This window comes from Dendroctonus ponderosae, unplaced genomic scaffold (assembly GCF_020466585.1).
Source record: "Dendroctonus ponderosae isolate FM_Combo_2020 unplaced genomic scaffold, Dpon_F_20191213v2 Dpon_F_20191213_5, whole genome shotgun sequence".
NCBI lineage: Eukaryota > Metazoa > Arthropoda > Insecta > Coleoptera > Curculionidae > Dendroctonus > Dendroctonus ponderosae.
Window position 1 is genome coordinate 11,530,075 of NW_026018715.1, and position 20,123 is coordinate 11,550,197.

General features: G+C 35.4%; 1 protein-coding gene across 2 annotated transcripts; it reads left to right on the plus strand.

Annotated features, from left to right (window-relative positions):
- On the plus strand, positions 1-19,672 carry LOC109545503 (sodium- and chloride-dependent GABA transporter ine). Of its 2 annotated transcripts, XM_019916249.2 has the most exons (15): positions 1-289; positions 2,860-3,222; positions 5,401-5,697; positions 5,755-5,950; positions 11,155-11,345; positions 13,560-13,694; positions 13,757-13,979; positions 14,040-14,307; positions 16,767-16,995; positions 17,665-17,777; positions 17,838-17,978; positions 18,041-18,217; positions 18,652-18,852; positions 18,911-19,060; positions 19,116-19,672. In XM_019916249.2, the coding sequence occupies exons 2-15, from the start codon at positions 3,036-3,038 to the stop codon at positions 19,299-19,301; spliced, it is 2,694 nt and encodes an 897-aa protein (XP_019771808.1). In that variant the 5' UTR covers positions 1-289; positions 2,860-3,035; the 3' UTR covers positions 19,302-19,672. The 2 variants fall into 2 exon arrangements, with proteins under 2 accessions (XP_019771808.1, XP_048522305.1); XM_048666348.1 differs by lacking the exon at positions 1-289 and having other exon boundaries at positions 3,148-3,222; positions 5,386-5,697.
- Positions 19,673-20,123: the final 451 nt, after the last annotated feature.

A 20,123-nucleotide genomic window follows, 5' to 3' on the forward strand; every position in this document is an offset into this window, starting at 1 on the left:
TAAATATAAGCGGGGGGACGCTCATTTAGATTGCATTATTAACAACAATTTATAATTTCGTTGATTAGTCTTTTGCCGGCACGGAATCAAACAGCGTATACTGAAACCGCAGGCCGCCTTCCCGTGAAAGTTGATACTACCAGTACAGCTTTTCTTGTGTTGTTTCGACATCGGCGTGTTGTTTTGCTTGTGTTGATTAGTTTACGATAAATCACAAATTACACGTTGTCATCCGGTGTTTGATTCAATGCTGGACAACCCGACATCGTTATGATCCAACTTACTTAAGGTAAAGTTCTCATTTCCACTTTGAGGTCATGTTGGGTTTTTCGATACTTTGAACTTTAACGTTAATTACCGCATTCATCACACTGGGTGAACTCACTACAAACGCTTTAGAATTATCAAATAATTACATTCACATCGAATAATAAAGTCGGCTGGATGGAGACTATGGCAATCCTTTCATGTTTGCCGTTGTCGGTTTGTCGCAAATGTACTTAGTTTTACCTAATTGTTCAATCAAGCATTGCTGTGCTTTTTTCGCTAATTATTCTATATTTCTACGGGGGATTTCCAACGAGGTTTTCTATATGCGGATATGGATGTCCATGTACCTACTTTACTCGTCAAAATATCTAAAAGAACTTGAAGTTTTTTGGAGCAGAAGATTTAGAAATCGAACAAACTTTCGGGCAGAATAAGGAATCGGCAAAATATGCGACTGATGTTCAAAGTTTCCTTAGATAAAGAACTCAGCTTTGCTTTGTAGATTTTATAAAATTTATAGAATCCGAGTCACTTTTCATGTTGAATAGTCAAATACTTTATCGGGTGTCAAAATACTTGCAAAACGAACCCAAACTTTCAGTTTTTTTTTTTTTAATGAAGAAAAAAGTCGCATCTACACTACGCATAAGGATGAAACACGCACTTTTTTCTTCAAAATTTACTCAAAAAGTGAAGTGTTCAGACTGAGAAGTTGATTTAGGAACGTAAATCTTCGCTCAACTCAAAAGTTGACGAAATGGCAAAAAAAATTAATAATGCACCCCAGCTCGTTTAATATGTATGTTCATTTATGCAACTTGAAATGGCAATTTCACAGATATTATCCAGAAATGTAACTAAAATGATGCGAATTTCCTCGGACAAATGAAAAAATGGGAAATTTTTCCTGGTTTTTCGCGTTTAAACAGAAGCCTTATAGGATCCGAATCAGTTTACAACCCATGCACTTTTCGTACTGAAACTAATCTTTCTAAGGCTCTCAAACCTTCGAAAATAACGCACTAGTCGTAATGACCAATTTAGTGTAACACGCTATATTTTGGTAAGATAAACTACACAGTGACTAAACAGAATGGTCTATTTTTCTGCTATAAAATAAGGGTCTCAATGCTAAAAAAATCGTTTCCATGAACCGACTGTATATTTGAAACAGTTTCTGACATGTAAGAACGTCTTTTCCTGAAAGTACAGTATTTTGCATTGGCAATAACGAAAGCTTTTGCATCGTAAATAGGTAAAATATTTGATTCATTAGATAAATTAATTGATTGCAGTAATATCTCGAAACCTAAAGCGACGATCATCGTTTTATCAGAACAACCATCTAGCGAACAATCAAATAGTATAATAGAGGAAAATTTGCAGAAAATTCAAAATAATTTTAATTCAGCAAAGATTGAAAGTAGCTTGTGAATCAGCAGTGAAACCTTTGGCAGAGCTTCAGAAAACTTTGCAAAATCTCATTTATGTTTTAACAATGTTTTATCGGTTAAAAAACTGGAGTTTAGCTCCCAAAAGATGTTTTAAGGGTAAAATAATTTAGACTTTGGAAAAGTTGGCACCATAAACAAACCCTAATAAGTGTAAAATCTGGAAATCCGTCTTTTATTATCTTTATGAAAAACTTCTGGGTCAGTTAGAATCTTCCGCGTCTGAAATCAAGCCATTGAGCACACAAAACCCAGCTGATAAACGTAAACTTTTAGCCAATTTTCAATTTTTTCTGAAAAACTCTAATAGTTCAAAATGCCTCAAACTATACAATTTTCTTCGCAACGGAGAGATAATTCTACGAGCTCAGAAATAGATAAGCTAGACCATTCTGATGAGGAAAAATGATGAGCTCTTTTGAGCCGCTTCGATCTTTTACCTCTAATATCTTTGGACCTGAACTTCGAAATTTTCATGAAACAATAAAAAAAACAATGTTTTTGAGCCGAAAAAAAAAGTGAGATTAAAAATAAAATTTTTCATAAAATGTAATTTATCGTTACTTAAATCTTGTTTTCTCAGCTTAAACACAGGGATGAATTTTAATGATTAAAAAATTCAGATTTTCAGAGTAAAAGTTCGTAGCATAGACCGAAATGTTAGGAAACCGTAAGAAGTGAAAAATATGATATTTTATGGTCTTTTCATAAAACTAAAAATAAAACTTTTACAGCAATCTTTTGCGGCTGAAGACAAGCTAGTGAGCACACAAACCCCATCCGAGAAATGTAATTTTTTTATCCAGTTTTCCATTTTTTTAAGAAAACTAAAATAGCTCAGAACCTAAAATGGCTCAAAACGCTTCTAACTATAAAATTATCTTCGCAATGGAAGAGAAGTTCTACGAGCTTAGAAATAGACATCCATTCTGATTCGATCCTTCAACGCTAATATCTTTGATCCTGAACTTTAAAATATTCATAAAACAGCCAAATTTAAAACAAACAAGAATGTTTTTCCTTTTGATGAAACACTAATTAAAATCTGAATAAGAAAATCGTTGTTGCCAGAACTTATATTCCCCTACAACTTCAAAAAAAGCATTTTTCTTTCCCTTGATGATTTCTCATATTACAGAACCATGACCCGTGTCATCAGACGATATCCAAAGAATGACCCTGACAAGCTACAATATCACAACAAGAGTGCTATCATTACGATAACAACAGGCTACGAGTCCGAAAAATAACGACAATATAATAAACAAATTGCACGGACAATTTTCCAATTGAGCTCGAAACCAAACAAAAAAAATGTCTTCGGTACCGGCTCAAACGCCTCTCAATATCCAGTTTAACGCGGTCAACAGACAGAACAGAATGGGGGATGAAAAGCAATCGATGCGATTGGGGAAACGAGCTTTCGCTTTGAAAAGTGACGTGCAAACGGTTCCAGAGGAGAACGATTTTGGTGATGATGATAACAGTTCAGAATCACAAGGTAAGCACGCACTAATTCAAATTTTACGCCAATGGCTGAAAAGTAATGTGTAGTTGTGTATAAATTGGTCATAAAACTAGTAGAATATAAACACAGTTAACTGTAGCGAATCTCGTGCATTTTATACACAATTACTCTTCAGTGGTTGAATTTATTAATTCAGGGCACTTGTTAGGTTGCGTGTACTGTTGAAGCAATTGTTGCATTAAGATTAAGTACATTTATATCCCATTAGCATGCAGAGGGCCATTATTTTCAAATCAAACCGGTCTCTTTGGGTTCGGGGTGATTGTATAAGATGTAACAGGTAAATTGCAACCGATAAACCCTTCTAAACATTCCCTCCTTCTTTGCTTCAATATTTATTAGGTAATGATATTCTCAAAAATAGTTAGATTTTTATTTCAATTCTATTTAAATTTTACTGGTCAAATTAATGGTTTTGTACATTTTGTGTTTCTGTCCATAATTCCTCCTTTTGCTTTTTCCTTTTTATTAATTCAAATAATAATTTGTTGTTCACTGTTTTAATTAATTTCGCTGCTGAAAGAAGTTTTTATATTTTTCTTCAGCTGCCTACATTTCCAACGTCTGCATATTTTGATTTATTTGTTTTTCAAGTCCCATTTTATTCCTCTAGCTTCATTTATTGATTATGACTCATAGATTGGCAATTTAAAAAACCAGTTACCAATTTACAGATAGTTAAAAAGCAAATACATTTTTCGAAATTGGTGAAATTTCCTCCAGAAAACTTCTTTCAAACTACTAATCCAAAAACTAGTTTCATGGACGGTCGTAAACCCCCAAAAACCTAACAGTTTTAATTACTTCAGGATCGTTTGATCATTAAAATATATCTTTTGTGCTCAACAGGAACTTCTAATGAACATTGCAAATACCATTTTCATCGATGTTTATTCTCTTTTGGTTATCTGGAACATTTTTCAATCTTTCGCTTTAACTGTCTTGTTCTCCCTTGCTTCATCGTCCGTTTTACATTTTCAATATCATAGTATTTTGTATGAAGTAATTCTCAACATAGCAGTTATTGGTATTATTATCTTTGATATTTGAACTTTGTTGCTTTGTTTGTTCATACATCCATTCAACGCACTTGAAAAAGTCACTTCACGTTGTTTTTTCTTAATTATTAATTGGGCTAATTATTAATTCATTATCGATTATTCACGGCGATTACTTTGATCCGGTTGATTCATTGATTGCAAGCAAAACTAATTTATTTAACATTTTAGCCTTGGTTCTTTAATATTCCTTTCATTTATATTCTCTTTGTCAATTTTTGAGCATTTTTTTATTAACATTAAGGTGTCGTCTGCAATACATTTCTCATAAATTACAAATTCGAACACTACTTAGGTTTTTGACTTAATTTTTCTTTAGTTGGTTCCTTGTCTCGTCTCAGCTTTTTTCATTGTCTTTGCATAATCACAATTCATGCCACATTGTTCGTTTTTTACTATTTTCTCTACATTATTTGAGCCACAATAAGTGTTACATCTAGAACATTCAGTTTTGGTGTTATTTTCTAATTGGAATAACTGATTCAGACCGTTATGGTCTTTCAGGCCTTTCTTAACCATCAGCTCATTATGAGCCATATTGAGGGCAGACAAAGAAACTGCAATTGAGTTTTCGGTCCAATATCCTGCCTGTGGCAAATTTTGGATCGTTTTTCGAAAAACCTTCAAAAAATGCAAGTTCCCACGAAATTTCAACATGACTTGCTCTCTAAGAGCCTCAAATGGTGCTACTTAGACTAATAGCGAAATTGTAATAATTTGTCATTTAACATAGTTTGCTGTTTAGTAATGTGATAACTACATAACTTTCAAGGTGAGGATGTTAGCGTTAAGTACGTAAGGTTTGGTAGAGCTTTACGAGCAATCAATACAGCTGGCAAATGTTGCGATAGTAAAATTGCGAAATTGTTAGTGATTTTCAACGCAGCTCAGGTTTGGAAATATTTCTTATTTTCGAGATTTCAAGATTTGCTTTAATGGAACTCCAATCATTTTCAAGCTTAGCATTATTTACATCCGTTCTTTGCACTTCTCCTCACTCTTTCGTTCTGCTTCTTCAAGTACTTCTTCTTAACTGCTAGATCCGTTCATTGAACGCTCATTTATCCGTACAATCCAGAGTTTTTTTAATCAGAAGACGAAGACGAAAGGCTTGAAATGAAAGAACTGAGGACTTCAGAAGCAGCTGCGTCAACAGTATTAGATAACAAAAGACTCACTGAAAACGTGCAAACTGACTCCAGCCCGGCAGGCTCTTTAAGGCGGACGAACAGGTTTAAACATCAGCTAGATGGAAATCAACCGTCCACTAGTGCTAGCGCTAGCACGAATGGCTCGCCCTTAGTTTCCAGCATCAGCAGCCCGAATTTTCGCCGAGACCCCAGCATAAGATCGCTGAAGAATTACCATCATGTGATGAGCGACATGCAAGGTGAGATCTTCTGGTTTGCTCGAGAGAATTCTACGAAAAGTTTCCTCTCGCCTTCAGGTCAACATTCCAGCAAGCCACCCAGTAGTGTAGACTCGGGTTATGGCATGAGCATGACTCAGAAGCCGTTTTCTGATGCTGGTTCAGTGCGATCATGGGCGTCTGTTGGTATGGGATCAACTGACGGGAAGAAAATGATTGTTCGAAGAGTCCCAACATCGCCAGTGGAGCTCTTCAACATCGTCAATCCTCCAACGTGAGTATACAAATGATTGTTAAATTTCGGCCGGGTCTTCGTAGAAAAATGATTTATGTAACAAGGCAAGCAAACCAATAGCTGCTACCGGTGAACAATGGAAGGCATATTCCTGATGGCACTAAACGACATTTATAGTCGATGTATTTTGAATTATTCATTAGTCCAAAGAATTGATCAAAAATTGTCATGCAGACCAGAGCTAGGAGTTTTAACGCCCACAAATTTTCCGACTTCGGTTGGTAATCACTTGATTGCCTATAAAACCTTATCTCTTATCCAAATATCCCTTGGGGATTAAATCGCTTTATAGATCAGCAGCTTTTTAATATTATTTGATGAAACATTCAACTGAATTCACACATTGAATCATCATCACACCTTCGGTTATAATTTTTTTTATTATCTGTCTTCCACAGTCTTGTGTGACATTCATGTTGCAATCAATTTTAATCCTAATCATAAACGAGGTGAAACGGAATAGAAAATCTAAGTCAACATTTTTGAAAAATACTGAAAATAAAGATTTGTTTAAAAGGTACTCAAAGTTTCAAAGGCAAGCGAAGAACAATAAACCATGAAAAAGAACGCAGACGAAGTGAATTAATACTGAAAGAGAATCATTTGTTAAATTTGCAAGAAGAAAAGTACAACTAATTTTTGCCATTGGAGTAAAATTTTGCAGATGAAGATTTGTTTTAAAATGTTTTTCAAGATTCAAAGGCAAGTCAGGAAAAACATAAATGGGCCGCGAAAAAAGACGCAGATGAAGTGAGAAAAATGAGGCCAAATAGCAAATGAACGCAAATTAATACTGAAAGAGAATAATTTGTTAAATTTGCAAGAAAAACTATTTTTGGCAATTGTGGAGAAATAGATTGTATATCGAAAACCAACCGTAATTTTCCGGTTATTAGGTTGTCGTCGATAGAAATTTAGGCATAGATATATTTTTTGCGAACTTACATCTGATGATGACATCCATGCGTGCTAGCGAAACGTCAGGACCAAATTCATATCGACGACCTTTTAACAACCGGAAAATCACGCTTAACTTTAATATATATACCGACTATTTTTTGTGAAACATTTGTGTAAAAATGGATCCAGACGAAAAAACGGGCCACTGAAAGTATGAATTTTTAAGACATTTTGATATCAGAATTTTTTTAAGCTGATGTGAAATTAGGCACTTTTTCTCTCAGTTTCTACTCTGCGTCTAACAGATGTGGAAAACGTCTGCTTAAATTATTTAAAAATTAATAAATACGAATAGGGATTTAAGTTCCTACTCATGAAAAACCGCATGTCATCCTAATCTTTATTGCTTAAATTTTAGTAACAAAAAAAATTCCACAGCCTGTTATTTAAATGAATACTGAACAGTTTTACGATGTAAACATCAAACAAAATAATTTCTATTAAATTGGCTCCATTACTTAAAAATACTACTTAGTTTCAAAATCATTTAAAATACTTTGCATAATATTTTCTATTGCAGGTCGAGCATGGCTAAAGTAATGAGTTTGAGTTCTGAATAATTAACTCTTTAGTGGTTTTCTTCTTCAATATTTGACGTATTTATCTAAATTTCTGCACCGAGTTGTAGTTGAAAACGTTCCGTTAATCATCGATTAATTTCATTATGCAATTAAATATAACCTTACCATTGATTATGTTTACTCATTACGGTTCAATAAATTCATAACACAATGTTGTGTTAATATTAGCGCACGAAAATCCTAATAAAAGCATTCTGTAAAGATTTATATCCGGACTTTTTCGCCACTTTTCCTCAATATAGTTAGAAACACACGTCAAACGGTAGGGTGATTAGGATTTTTCCATAATTCGGCTCAGAACAGGTTCAGTTTTGATAAGATCGCATAAGGTGCAGTTTGAATTTTGCAGTTATTCCTGCAATGGTCGGCCAGAACTTGACTTACAGTTATTTTACTGAAAGACTTGGGAAGTACAATAGCGTCCCATCAACTTCAAGGTACAACTGTATTTGTAACGTAGTTTTAATAGGAAATTTCAGTCGATAAAGCAGGATTTGCTAACAAGGTCTTGTTGAGAAATGAGCCCCAAGGCAATTGCAGAACATTTTGCTGCATAACGAAGGTGTAGGTTTTAATTTTTTACCTCCATCTGAAGCAATTTTCCTGTTGTCACCAAAGCCAGAAAAGCAAAATCCTCATTTAACCAACCATAATGTGAAACTCCGGCCATGGTGAAGGTCGGCATTTTGCAGGAAACAAGCGCTTAGGTTGATTAGCTTTTTGATTAATGCGTACCAAGTGATGGTTCCGAATTCGATTCAAACCGCCACTCTGTAGCGTTTAAATTAACGTTAAGATAACCACTTACATGATTAGCAACAAGCAGGTTTTTTTCAATTAAATTGCCTAACGTAGTTTAATAAATCCGCATGTTACAATGCAATTGGCTAAACATTTACCTCAAGTGCACAGAGTTTAATCAACTATGCAAATTCGGGTTGTCCCCGGAAAATTATGGATTAATTATAGTTATCTGCAAACCTACTTGAAAAACCTGTGTACTTTTGGGTTGCAAACATTTTTTATTTTGCTTTGAAATGCCACTAATGAGTTGCTGGTGTGGTTAAGGAGAAACTCGTGCAATTTACGGTCCCGGTTTTTCGTTTCCACTATGAAATTCAGTTCAACGTTAGTGCTAATTGCTAATTTTTTTTAATAAAGTCACAAGTTTTTTTATCAGCAATTGGAGCCAAGAGACGAAACAATGGCACGCTCTTTGCGCTTGCAATTTACTATTTGATTTATACATTTTATTTATAAGACATGCCAGCCATTGACTTGTTTTCAACAAAAGGTGCAAATATTTAAACGTCGTATTGTTTAAACAAAGGTCTACGTCATCGACCGCAGGAGATGTGTAGGATTGGACGCGAAATGACAAATTAATAACTAAAGCTTTTTCGAAGGTAAAAATCCTGAGTTTATCAGTAGTTTTATCTACATACATAGTTTGAAATGAGGCGCCTTTCAACTAAAAGATTTATAAAATTGGAAAATAAATAGTCGCAGCAACCTTAGCTGGGTTAAAGGTTCCACTAAATTTCAATGAGAGTCTTAAGATCAATTTTACGTTTTCTGAACAACGCAACTGGGAAATTTGACAAAACTTCAAATCTAAACTAATTGGCAAACATACTTATTACCTTACCGAGCTGATGAATTTTGAGAATACTGTTGACCAATGAATCTTTATTTGCTTAAATAATAAATGACTATATTCTAAATAGCACGTCCCATACAATTTGTCAGGAGATTTTCATATTAACACTCTCATTACATCTGTGGTTAGTGTTGGTGTGAAAATCCTCTACTTTATTTCCAAGGAAAAATGCGAAGCATGGAATACATCGTACCGAAAAGACTGCGCCCGCTTGAAAGTTTTGGAAAATCTATCAGGTATGCCGGCATTTTTTTGCGTCAAAAGTAATTTTCCACCAGGACTTTTGGCTCTATTGCTAATTTATGAGGCCAATTAAATATAAATTACTTGCCTTTGCATTTGAATTATTCGACTATTTACCTTGCGTTATTTAAATACGGTTGTTAATCTTTTTCTTTTATATTTAGCACCATCATACAGGTGAAACAAGATCAGTCAGCAGTTGTTTTACATGTGATGAAAAATGGAATTTGTTTAAATAATAAAATAGTCATTTAGTAATCGCTTTTAGATTTTTAAAATTGCCCGTTTTTTAGCACGCATTTGAGTCTAAGAACTTGATAAGTATGTCTTGATGGCCCATTAGGTCTGAAAAATTCGGACATTTTTTGTCATTGCGTTATTTATGCACCACGGTTTTCAAGAGGTCGTTTCTCAATAACTAGACAAGGAATTCTGCTTGCTTTTCTCAGCCCTTTAATTCAGTGTCACTTTCATTCCTGTGTGAATTAGAGATGAATATTTCGATCAGTTTCCGCGGAATTAAATCCTGATCTGGACGGTTTTTGACTAATCGCCATTCCGACACTACAGTTTTCAAGAATCAATTTCTCAATAACACGACGAAGTGTTAAGATTTTTCTACCAACCTCGACCGGAAGCTTCGGTTTTATTGCTGTGTGAGTTTGAGCTAAATAAGTCGATTTTCTTATTATTCGCCATTTAGTTACCGCAGAGTTCAAGGGGCCCTTTGTCAATAACTAGACCTAATCTCCAATCGCTCTCTAAGACAGCCTTTAAAGAAAGCTTCGCTGGCGTTCTGGAGTAAATTTGAGTAGAATCCATTGATAAGTTTATTTGCATTAAATTCCTGATCTTTGGACATTTTTTTACTTTGCTTCTGCACCGCAGTTATCATGAGGTAATTTCGCAATAACTAGACCGTGTGTCTAGCTCCTCTCTTCAATAGCCTTTCAATAGATACATGAGATATTGATTGCCGATATCTAGACTTGAATTTTATTTTGAGAAATCATCTTTTTTGGCACTGAACAAGTTTTAATCCCATAGTTCTGAACCACTTTGCATAGAATCCAATAACAAAGTGAACATAATATATTCAGTAGACTTTGCTTACATCAATCATTTAGAGCCTTAACCCAGATTTGCTTGCTGGAAACCCATATAAAATTATCAACAATGCACATTTCAGCCAGATTGAAATCACACGACTGTTTCTACACTATTTATGAGGATTTTCACTCATTTTTATTCGCCCTACATACGCGTTTATCAACGATTACAAATACTTCGTCGGCCTGTCGGAATCAAGTTCGTCTAGTTCAAACAACATCAAGGATTCTATTGCACCAGCTTTGGCAATGACACTGTTAACGTTGCTTTTTGTGCCGTAATGAGATTAATTAGGATGAATGTACCGCAATTATCTAATTTATTTAACAGATTCCTCAATTTGTTTCGCTGTAGGGCTTTTTGGGGACTGCAACAAAGAATTCGCTCACAAACACGACAGTAAATCATCATAATTTAGTTTTCATTGGAAAATGTTTAAACGTTTGAAATGAACAAACCTTTGCGTCATGCTTCGCCAAAGGAAATATCCTGTATTTTATCGCAGAGCACCTAAATATTTTAAATTTGATGCTCGAATTTATATTCTTGTTTGTTCACTGTCTTATAATTTTTTTCTCATTTTTTACGGAACAAACTAAGAATAATAATGTGAAAATGTTCTGTTTCAGACCACCAGAAGAATACGTGTATGACGATGAAAGTGATGATGGAAGCGGCGAAGATGAAGATAGTATTTACATCAAACCTAGAAGGCAGCATTGGTCAAACAAATTGCAATTCGTTTTGGCCTGTATTGGATACAGTGTAGGATTGGGCTCGATATGGCGCTTTCCTTATTTATGTTACAAGAGTGGAGGAGGTAAGAATCTTCATTATTTACTTACTATTTTCCCCAAAAAGTCCGGCCATAAGAAGAAGAACTTATTTTAAATACATATAAGGTGCCCGGGAAACTTCGGATCTTAAAAACATAATCGTCTTTAATTTTTTTTGAAAAATCAACGGACATCGGCAAGCAGTCGTAGAAATGTATGCAAATATTCACGCGCATTTGACTACTATTTTCCTCAAAAGCATCGCGTTTTTCGCAAAATAACCAAGAGACAAAAAAGTGCAAAATTTGGGCTGGAATGGGCTTTTTAGCAAGAAAATTAAAAAAAAGTCAAAACAGGAATCAACCTTTTGAGTCAAAACTGGCCCTAACTGTAAGCAATCCACGCAAAAATGTTTTAGAGATTTCTTAGCAGGTACCTTAATACTTTCATACACCATAATTCGGAAGCATTGCCAAAAGACTTTTTAGAGGCGAATTTTAAAGGATTGTTCCTCAACAAAAAGAAGTAAATTTTCTTTTTAGGGCCAAATTGTGTCGCGTTTATTTCCAGAACCAATAAACCATTCATAAATGTTGCAAATATTTTAAGAATGCCTGTTTTGAAGTAAATTTAATAAAATAGGTGTGAACTGATTGACTTCGATAGTTAAAAATAAACCTTAAAAAAACTAAGTTTCAGAAATTTATTTTGCAAATATTTGGGGCGATTTTCGCAGACGAAAAACTTCACTCGTTTTTAATTTATTTCCTAAAAAATTGTCAAAAATTGATTTGTTGCTCAAATCGATTTTTCGAAACCACAACGTTTGAGAAATGATAGTGATAAAACCGAACACTAAAAGATCTTTCACACTGAATGTTTTTCACTTTTAGCTGGTTTTGAGTTTTAGAAGCTTGTTTTCTTGAAATGTCGCAAAACTTTGCAAAAATTACAAAAATGGTCAAGACAAAGCGATAATGAAATGAAAAAATCACGTATGGAATGCAAAGATAGCGAGTTATCTACGAAAATAGTTTTCGAAACTATGATGCACTTATAATAGAAGAAAAAATGTTTATTTTTCTGTATTTTCTTCAAAAGATTTTTCTAAATTGAATTAAAAAATTATCGGAGCAAAGCATTTTAAGTAGTTATTCCAATTACTGCTAAATTTGCATTCGAGCAAGCAAAATTATTTCACAAAAATGGGTACAAATATTCCTTTATCAAAACCAACTACATATTTCCATAAAATTGAACTAACAACCTACTACTATATGAATTGTTCTTGAAAAAAATGACTCACAATACTTTTACCTGTTTATGTGTGAATCACTTTAAAACTTTTGAAAAGTACTGTTACTGTACGGTTTGGCAAAATGTAATTTACTACCGATTTCAAGGTTTCTGAAACATACATGTGTGTACTTACTAGATAAAATCCGATCGGAAAATGGTATCAATTAAATTTTCAAACGATGGCATATGGCTACGTTAACGCACATTCGACATCCTGTAATAGTAATAGATGACACAAGCGAAAGGATGTGGCTATTAATCAGCTCATTTATTATATGAAAACACGTAGATCTTATAGTAATAGGAAAAGGATCTGCGGCTGTATCCTATGCAAACAACGTGATGTTCTTTGAAATTGTTCACGCAATTCTGTATTCTTCGTATGAATGCGTTTATTTTGCTAATAAGGATTTTGCAATGAACTAAGCTGGGAGATGACGGTTTTGCCTAATTGGGTTTAACCAGCACTTATCGCAGAAAATACGGAATCAAGATGCAAATTTCGAAAAAAGCCTAAAAAAATCAGACTTTTTGAATTTGGCGCGTGATTGCAACGTTTTGAATTTGGCGCGCGTTGGTTGCCAGGCAACGACAACCAAACCAACAAACAGTATATGTACTTAAAGCAAACATTACTTTTACTTACTTTGACGCTCTGGCAAAGGAATTTGCGAAAATTCACTTTAGATCTTGATTAATTAGAACGTAACAAGAAATAGAATCGATATTTCGAGTAAAAATTCGGAAAATGACGCGAAAAGTTGATCTGTTTGGACACTGCACATCTGCAACGTGGATTCAATGTTGACAACTGCGTTGCCATGGCTATGGTGCGTCTTATTAACTTGGTCAATTGCGGCGCCAAATTCAAATCCATTCTTTTCATCACCGAACTTGATAAAAATTCTCGAATTTCAGAACCGAAACCCTTGTGATATAATGAGTTTTGGTTGTTATAGGAGTATTTCTGATCCCCTACACTATCATAATGGTCTTCATTGGGGGTCCCATGTTATACATGGAACTAGCAGTTGGGCAATTTACTGGGCGAGGTCCCATTGGTGCGTTGGGGCATTTATGTCCATTATTTAAAGGTAAGTGATTGGTTTAAAGGTAAGGGGCATTTGGTTTGACTGGTGTTTGACTCAACTTTTAGGTACTGGACTAGGTAGTGTAGTAATATCTTTCCTAATGTCAACCTATTACAGTGTGATAATAGCTTACGGTGTATATTACTTTTTTACTTCGTTTCGAACGAAACAGCCGTGGGACGATTGTACGCACCGATGGAACACCCAGTATTGTTGGGCGGCATCGAAATACAGTGCGAATATTTCGAAGCCTCTGAACACGCACAGTCCAGCTGAAGAGTTTTATGAGTGAGTTGAACTGAGGGTGGGAAAATTGCAATTTTGCCCGATTCTGATTATTTCCATTAGTCGAAAAGTGCTGCAAATCGGCAGCGGAATAGAAGACTTCGACATACTCAGATGGGAACTAGTGGCCTGCCTTATATGCGCTTGGGTACTGATTTATTTCGGCATTTGGAAAAGCATAAAATCCTCGGCAAAAGTGCGATATTTCACAGCAACAGTGCCATTTATCATCATTATCGTTTTACTGATCAAGTCACTCACTCTGGAAGGGGCTGATAGGGGGATGCGCTATTTTTTCAAGCCCAAATTCGAATTGTTACTCGATGCCAAGGTGAGCCTTTTAAAATATGCAAAAAACACAAAAGCTCAGTCATTAGCGCTTGTATAATCCACTTAGTTCGCATACAGGGTGTACCGGAAAATTTGGGCAGGCTTTCCGATGCTATACATATACAGGGTGCCAGAATAACATGATAAGCTCCTATGAAAAAATGTCTACAGAGACATCGGTCTAGGCCTGGGTAACACTGTGTTGAGTTGCGCTCTTGAGTTGACGAGTCATCGGTTAATGAATTATAAGTCATTTATTAAAGCTTTACGAGACCCGAGACTGGAATTTTCACATCTAAAAAACAAGTTAATCAACATTTTTTCTGAGTAACGTTTTACTACTTTGTTCAAACAACTAAAAAAAGTCATCTAGATTTTCCCACCAACAAAACTGAGTCCAAAGAAAGTCGACGAGTTTTCTTGTAAAGTCGATCTCTTCATTTTTTTTGCATAAAAGATTCAGCTTGCCAGTATTTTACAGTAAAACGTTAGAACAAATGCGGTTTTTCTATTTAGAGACAGTGTTGTTTAGAAATATTGACCTAAAAGTGAAGAAACCCCAGTTTCCAAGAGTTATAATGATTATAAACTGTCGCTTTTTCAGTTGGGGAAAATATTTTTGAGAAAAGACCCAAAATTAATTATTAGGGTTTTGTCCATAATTCGAAGCAGCAAAAAGTTTTCCAAAAATTTTTGCAAAGCCGTTAGGGAGGCGAGTGTTCAAATAAAGTTTATCTTAATATTTTTCACAGAAAAGATTATCAGTATTTTAAGAAAAATGTAAAAATAATGCGATTTTTACGTAGAAAGAATTGCTTAAAATAAACTTGGTTAAAACTGGAATGACCTGAAAATTTAAAGGAACGTTACAAATATTCAGAGCGATGGGGGCGGCGAATTTTCCAAATCACTTTTTTAAGGTAATCTTAATTACTTTCGGTAAAAAACTGAATTAAATTATTTGGTTTCTGTGCGAAATTCGATGCTGCAAAGAGTTTCCTAAAGTTTCCTGCAAACCGATGAATGAGGCGAATTTTCTAGCAAAATAAATTTTGACATAATGGTTTCTAGCGATTTCGATTAAAAACGTTTAGTTTTGTTACGGCTTTAGGAGAAAACCTTAACGGTTTTCGGGGAAAAACAGGAGAAATTTTGTTTTGTTTTTGTCTAGAATTCGACGCTGAAAGAAATGTTTGTAACATTTTTACAAAGCTATAAATGTATCTTGTAATTTTTCGCGTTAAAGACCTCCAGATCGTCAGTATTTTTAAGTGAATTATACAAAAAGGCCCCTGAAAAGCGCTGTGCCTTTCAAACTCATTTTGCTGCTTGAGTTCGCGTGGTACTGGAAAGCTTCTAACACCCTGTATGATAACAACAGCAGAAAAATATTTTTGGATAACTTGAAGCTTAAACTAAGGAAAAGTGCTAAGGAAACATTTTTGCGAAATATAATTTTTTAGGCCTTTCACCAAAAAAAATCATCCCTCTCGTTTTCCTTACCGTTAAAAATTATTTGTTTATATGAGTTTCCCATTTTTCTGTTTTTTTTTCTGCTGTCTATGGAAGACAGAAAATTATCAGGGAAGATGTTCTAACCGAAATTGTTCCCAAACTAACCCAGATGCTCCGAGACACCCTGTATATTTACGAAGCAAGTCGTGGACGTTTCTTAAAGATTACGAACATTTAAGAGGGTGTTTTTACCAGAACACTTGGAGGTAGTTTGCCGTATGAAAATATACAGGGTGATTCAAAGCAAATGCGAAAAACAACAGTCAACTGCAGAGATGAGAGACATGGTTTGGGAGTGCACAATCTGGTCCGGGCGACAAATACATTTTATTTGGATTTTTTCTTCTGAAGTAAGGCAAGAAAGTTTAATTTCCCGTAACAAGTGCACTCTAATCCTACCAGCGTTTGGAAATTCCGCCGTTCACAAAATTCGCGAAATGAAAATATTGAACTATTTGAAGTGAACTTCTCAGGATTCTTACAGGGGAACAAACAGCGCGGGTGGAGACAAGAGAATTAAAATTAAATTATTTGAGCTTATTAATAAACCACCACTATTTAGCCATTAGGGAGAGTTTGCGATAAAGACATGACGAGAGGGAGACCAATTTTGGAAAAGTTCTTCAAAACAGACAAAGAATTATGCCTTCTACTTTATCACATGAGTGTTGAAACAGACTACTGCTTCCACTTGCATTCCTTTTTATTTCGACACCCTGTATATTGAATAGAAGGCATTTAAGAACCCATTCTTCTATAAAATGTTCTTCTTGAAATCACTCAGAAAGCCCCGCCTGAAGTTTAGCTACGCACTTAAACACGCGCAAAAATCTTCAACAATTTGAATTTTACAAGCTCTAACGACTGTGCATGTGCAAACTTGTGAATTTTTCTCTGGTTTTTTTTGTCACAGTTTCTAAAAAATATGAAACTAATGTATTCCAGGTGTGGGTAAATGCAGCCAGCCAAACGTTCAACTCGATGGGTTGCGCTTTTGGATCGATGATTTCCTTTGCCAGTTACAACAAGTACAATAACAGTATTCTGCACGATACGATCGCTGTTTGGCTCGTGAATGGCATCACCAGTTTGATGGTGGGCATTTTTGCATTTGCAACCATTGGAAATATCGCCAATGAGCAGGGAACAAGCATTGAGGATGTAATTGATGATGGTAAGCCATGGACTTTGAAAAATATAGTAAGAATAGTGACTCATGATGACTTTCCTCGGCGCTAATCCCAAAATTACAACCAGACTTTTTTATCGGTGAGTCAAATATTTGGAACTTTTGTGAAATGTACATTCATTGCGCCAATGACTCAAAAGTGTAGGTTGAAAAATGATGGCGAAAAAAATCAATCAGATATTGAACTCGCAAAATAAATACAGGGTGACTAGAGCTAAACAACAACCATTTTGGGTCTTTAGGTCACCCAAAAATCTACCAAAACTGCAACGTGCCACTTCGATGAATCTAGCAAATCTTCTCATTTTCGCGAGTTAAAAACCAGTAAGACGAGGATTTAAAGCGCGTTTTCGTAGCCAATTTTTTACGGAAGCTTGAGAACTAAGTTGGTCTTGCGTCCTAAATAATTAATATTTAATTAGTTCGCCTTCTTTCCGATCAAGTAAAGATCTTCAGTTCCTTACAGGTTGAGTAGGAATATTAATTCTTGATTAAGAACTTTCCGGAGAAACGCTCAATATTGACCAGTTTTCCATTCCTTATTGAATCTATCACATTGTTAGAATAGTTATTTTAGAGAGGCGTGGCTTTGGCAACTCATTAAGTACTTAATTAATTGCAAAAAAATTTTCGATTGCATTTACTTTTTTTTAGGTCCTGGATTAATATTCGTGGTGTATCCTCAGACGATGGCAAAAATGCCCACATCCCAACTATGGGCCGTGTTCTTCTTCTTCATGCTCATCTGCCTGGCCTTAAACAGCCAAGTAATACAGACATGTTCATTTTGCAGATTTTAAATAATCTCATTCAGATTTTTTCTTTAGTTTGCCATTGTGGAAGTCGTGGTGACATCGATCCAAGACGGATTTCCTGGCTGGATTAAGAAGCACTTGATGTGCCACGAGGTTTTGGTGCTGATCATCTGTGTGATTTCCTTCTTATGTGGTTTACCCAATGTTACTCAGGTGATTTTTCAATGTTTTCCTAGTTGTTGGAGTTTTGATTTTCATTTTTCTGTTCGTTTCAGGGTGGCATCTACTTTTTCCAGCTGATTGATCATTATGCGGCCTCAATATCCATAATGTATTTGGCCTTTTTTGAGGTGATAGCCATTGCGTGGTTTTACGGCGCTTTTAGGCTGAGCCAAAACGTTAAAACGATGACCGGAAGACATCCGGGTTGTTTCATCAAAATGTGCTGGCTGGTACGTGGATTTCGTCTTGAAACTGATGAATTTTTCGCGCTTTTAGACCGTTTAAAGTCTTTTTTAACTTTTATGATTTTTTTGGGAAAACAGGGGATAATTGCAAAAAATGCCCATCACCTTTGAATAAGGCGTAAAAGTGGGTACTTGGATCATCTCTTCCCATTTATCTGGAAAATTTTGCGGTTAACGAAACATATTCTAGAGACTAAACAAATTCTAAATGAAAACGTCTTCGGCCCTGGCAACTAATTTTTTCGGACTCGAAAACCTTGTTGATGTTCCATGGCTGCATAAACCAAGAAATCAGCTGCCAGTTTTTGGTGCCAGAACTTAGGAACACTCTGTATGAAAAACAGTTGAATTTTCACTGTCTTCCCGTTAAAAGATCTTTGGTTTTTCTAGCTCTAAACAGTGTCATTGTTGCATTTCAGGTGATAACTCCATTAATGATTTTCGCCTTATGGGTGTTTTTGATCATCGATTACGAGCCCCCCACTTACAACAACGGTGCCTACCACTACCCTCAATGGGCCATTGTGATTGGCTGGATAATTTGCTCGCTTTCCATCATATGCATTCCTGCTTACATGATAATCGTTATTTTCCAATCGCCTGGGAAAACGTTAATGGAGGTTTGTATCAATCGAGTGGAACTTGGAGTTGAAAAATCAAAGCAATATTTGCCTGCAGAAACTGAAAAACTCCGTCAAATCGGATCTGATCGATAAATGTCCTCATTGTGAGGAATTGGAATGTGACTGCGTAATCAAGGAGGAAGAAATCGGGCCCATGCTGGTGATGCAAGCGCATCCGGAAATAAGGCGGGACATGAATATTCAGGTAAACGGTTGATTTACGGAATGTTTTGGGCGAAACTTGAACGTTTCCATTGCAGAGGGGCATGCCCATCTACACACCCATTACAAACAATTACCCAACCACCATTAATACCAATCAGACAACGGCTGATTCGGGCAGATCGGAAAATCACAATATGGACAATCTTAGTCAATATGATAACGTAAACGAGAGGTCTGGAAATTGCGGAGCTTCCAATCCCAGTAATAATATAAATAAATAGGAACCTAGTTCGTAGTCCAAAGCAATTTCAACCCCTACTGTACATAGAATGTATGCAAATGTTGTTCAGATTATATGCAGATTGTAATGGAAAAAATATAAGTAGTAGGTATTCTTTGGCAGGAGATGAGACATTTTAACTTTGGGCCAAAGACATTTTGCTCTATATTAGGTAGCTTTTAATGAATAGCTTTAAGTGCTAATTAACTAAATGTTTAGTTAGATGGTCTACTTGCAACACACTCTTATTGTAAATAATTCCATAATAGTATAGGAGGTTTTTCCAGTATAGATTTAATAAGGGCGTGTTTAGGATCATTTTACTGAGCATACATGTAAGCAAACCGCCAGTGAAAAATCAATCTCAATATCTACCAGTGTTTTATTTTACCATTCCTAAAGGGGAATTTAATTTCCTTTGCTTATTATACAGGGTGATCCTCTGGACGTGTTGTTTGGCGGTGTTTTAGGATTTGTTTACAAATTACACAAACATATATTTGAGTCTCTAACTTCAAACCAGCGCCTGTGTATCACTTTGTTATGCACTCTTCTCGAGCAGCTTCTCGTATTCGGTTAATTAACTCCTGCTCAATTTATACCGGTGTTCAGTAACCCATGGGTTTAATGTGATCTTACATACGTGGTAGGAATATAGACGGTATTTATTTGGTGCCTGGGAAAGTGTCAGTGATTGTGCAATGTTCTGAGTGCACCTGGAAGCAGGGGCGGATCCAGCTTTAAAGTCAGGGGGGGTTATGTAGAAAAAATACAGTCTTCTGTTATCTATGAAATTAGAAAAATTATCGTCGTTTTGTGCAAG

Excerpts from the sequence above, each read along its gene's own strand:
- LOC109545503 (XM_019916249.2), top strand. The coding sequence starts at position 3,036 with ATGTCTTCGGTACCGGCTCAAACGCCTCTCAATATCCAGTTTAACGCG. Across the intron at positions 13,980-14,039 it reads CCAGCTGAAGAGTTTTATGA|TCGAAAAGTGCTGCAAATCG; the intron begins GTGAGTTGAACT and ends TATTTCCATTAG. Across the intron at positions 19,061-19,115 it reads GGCGGGACATGAATATTCAG|AGGGGCATGCCCATCTACAC; the intron begins GTAAACGGTTGA and ends TTTCCATTGCAG.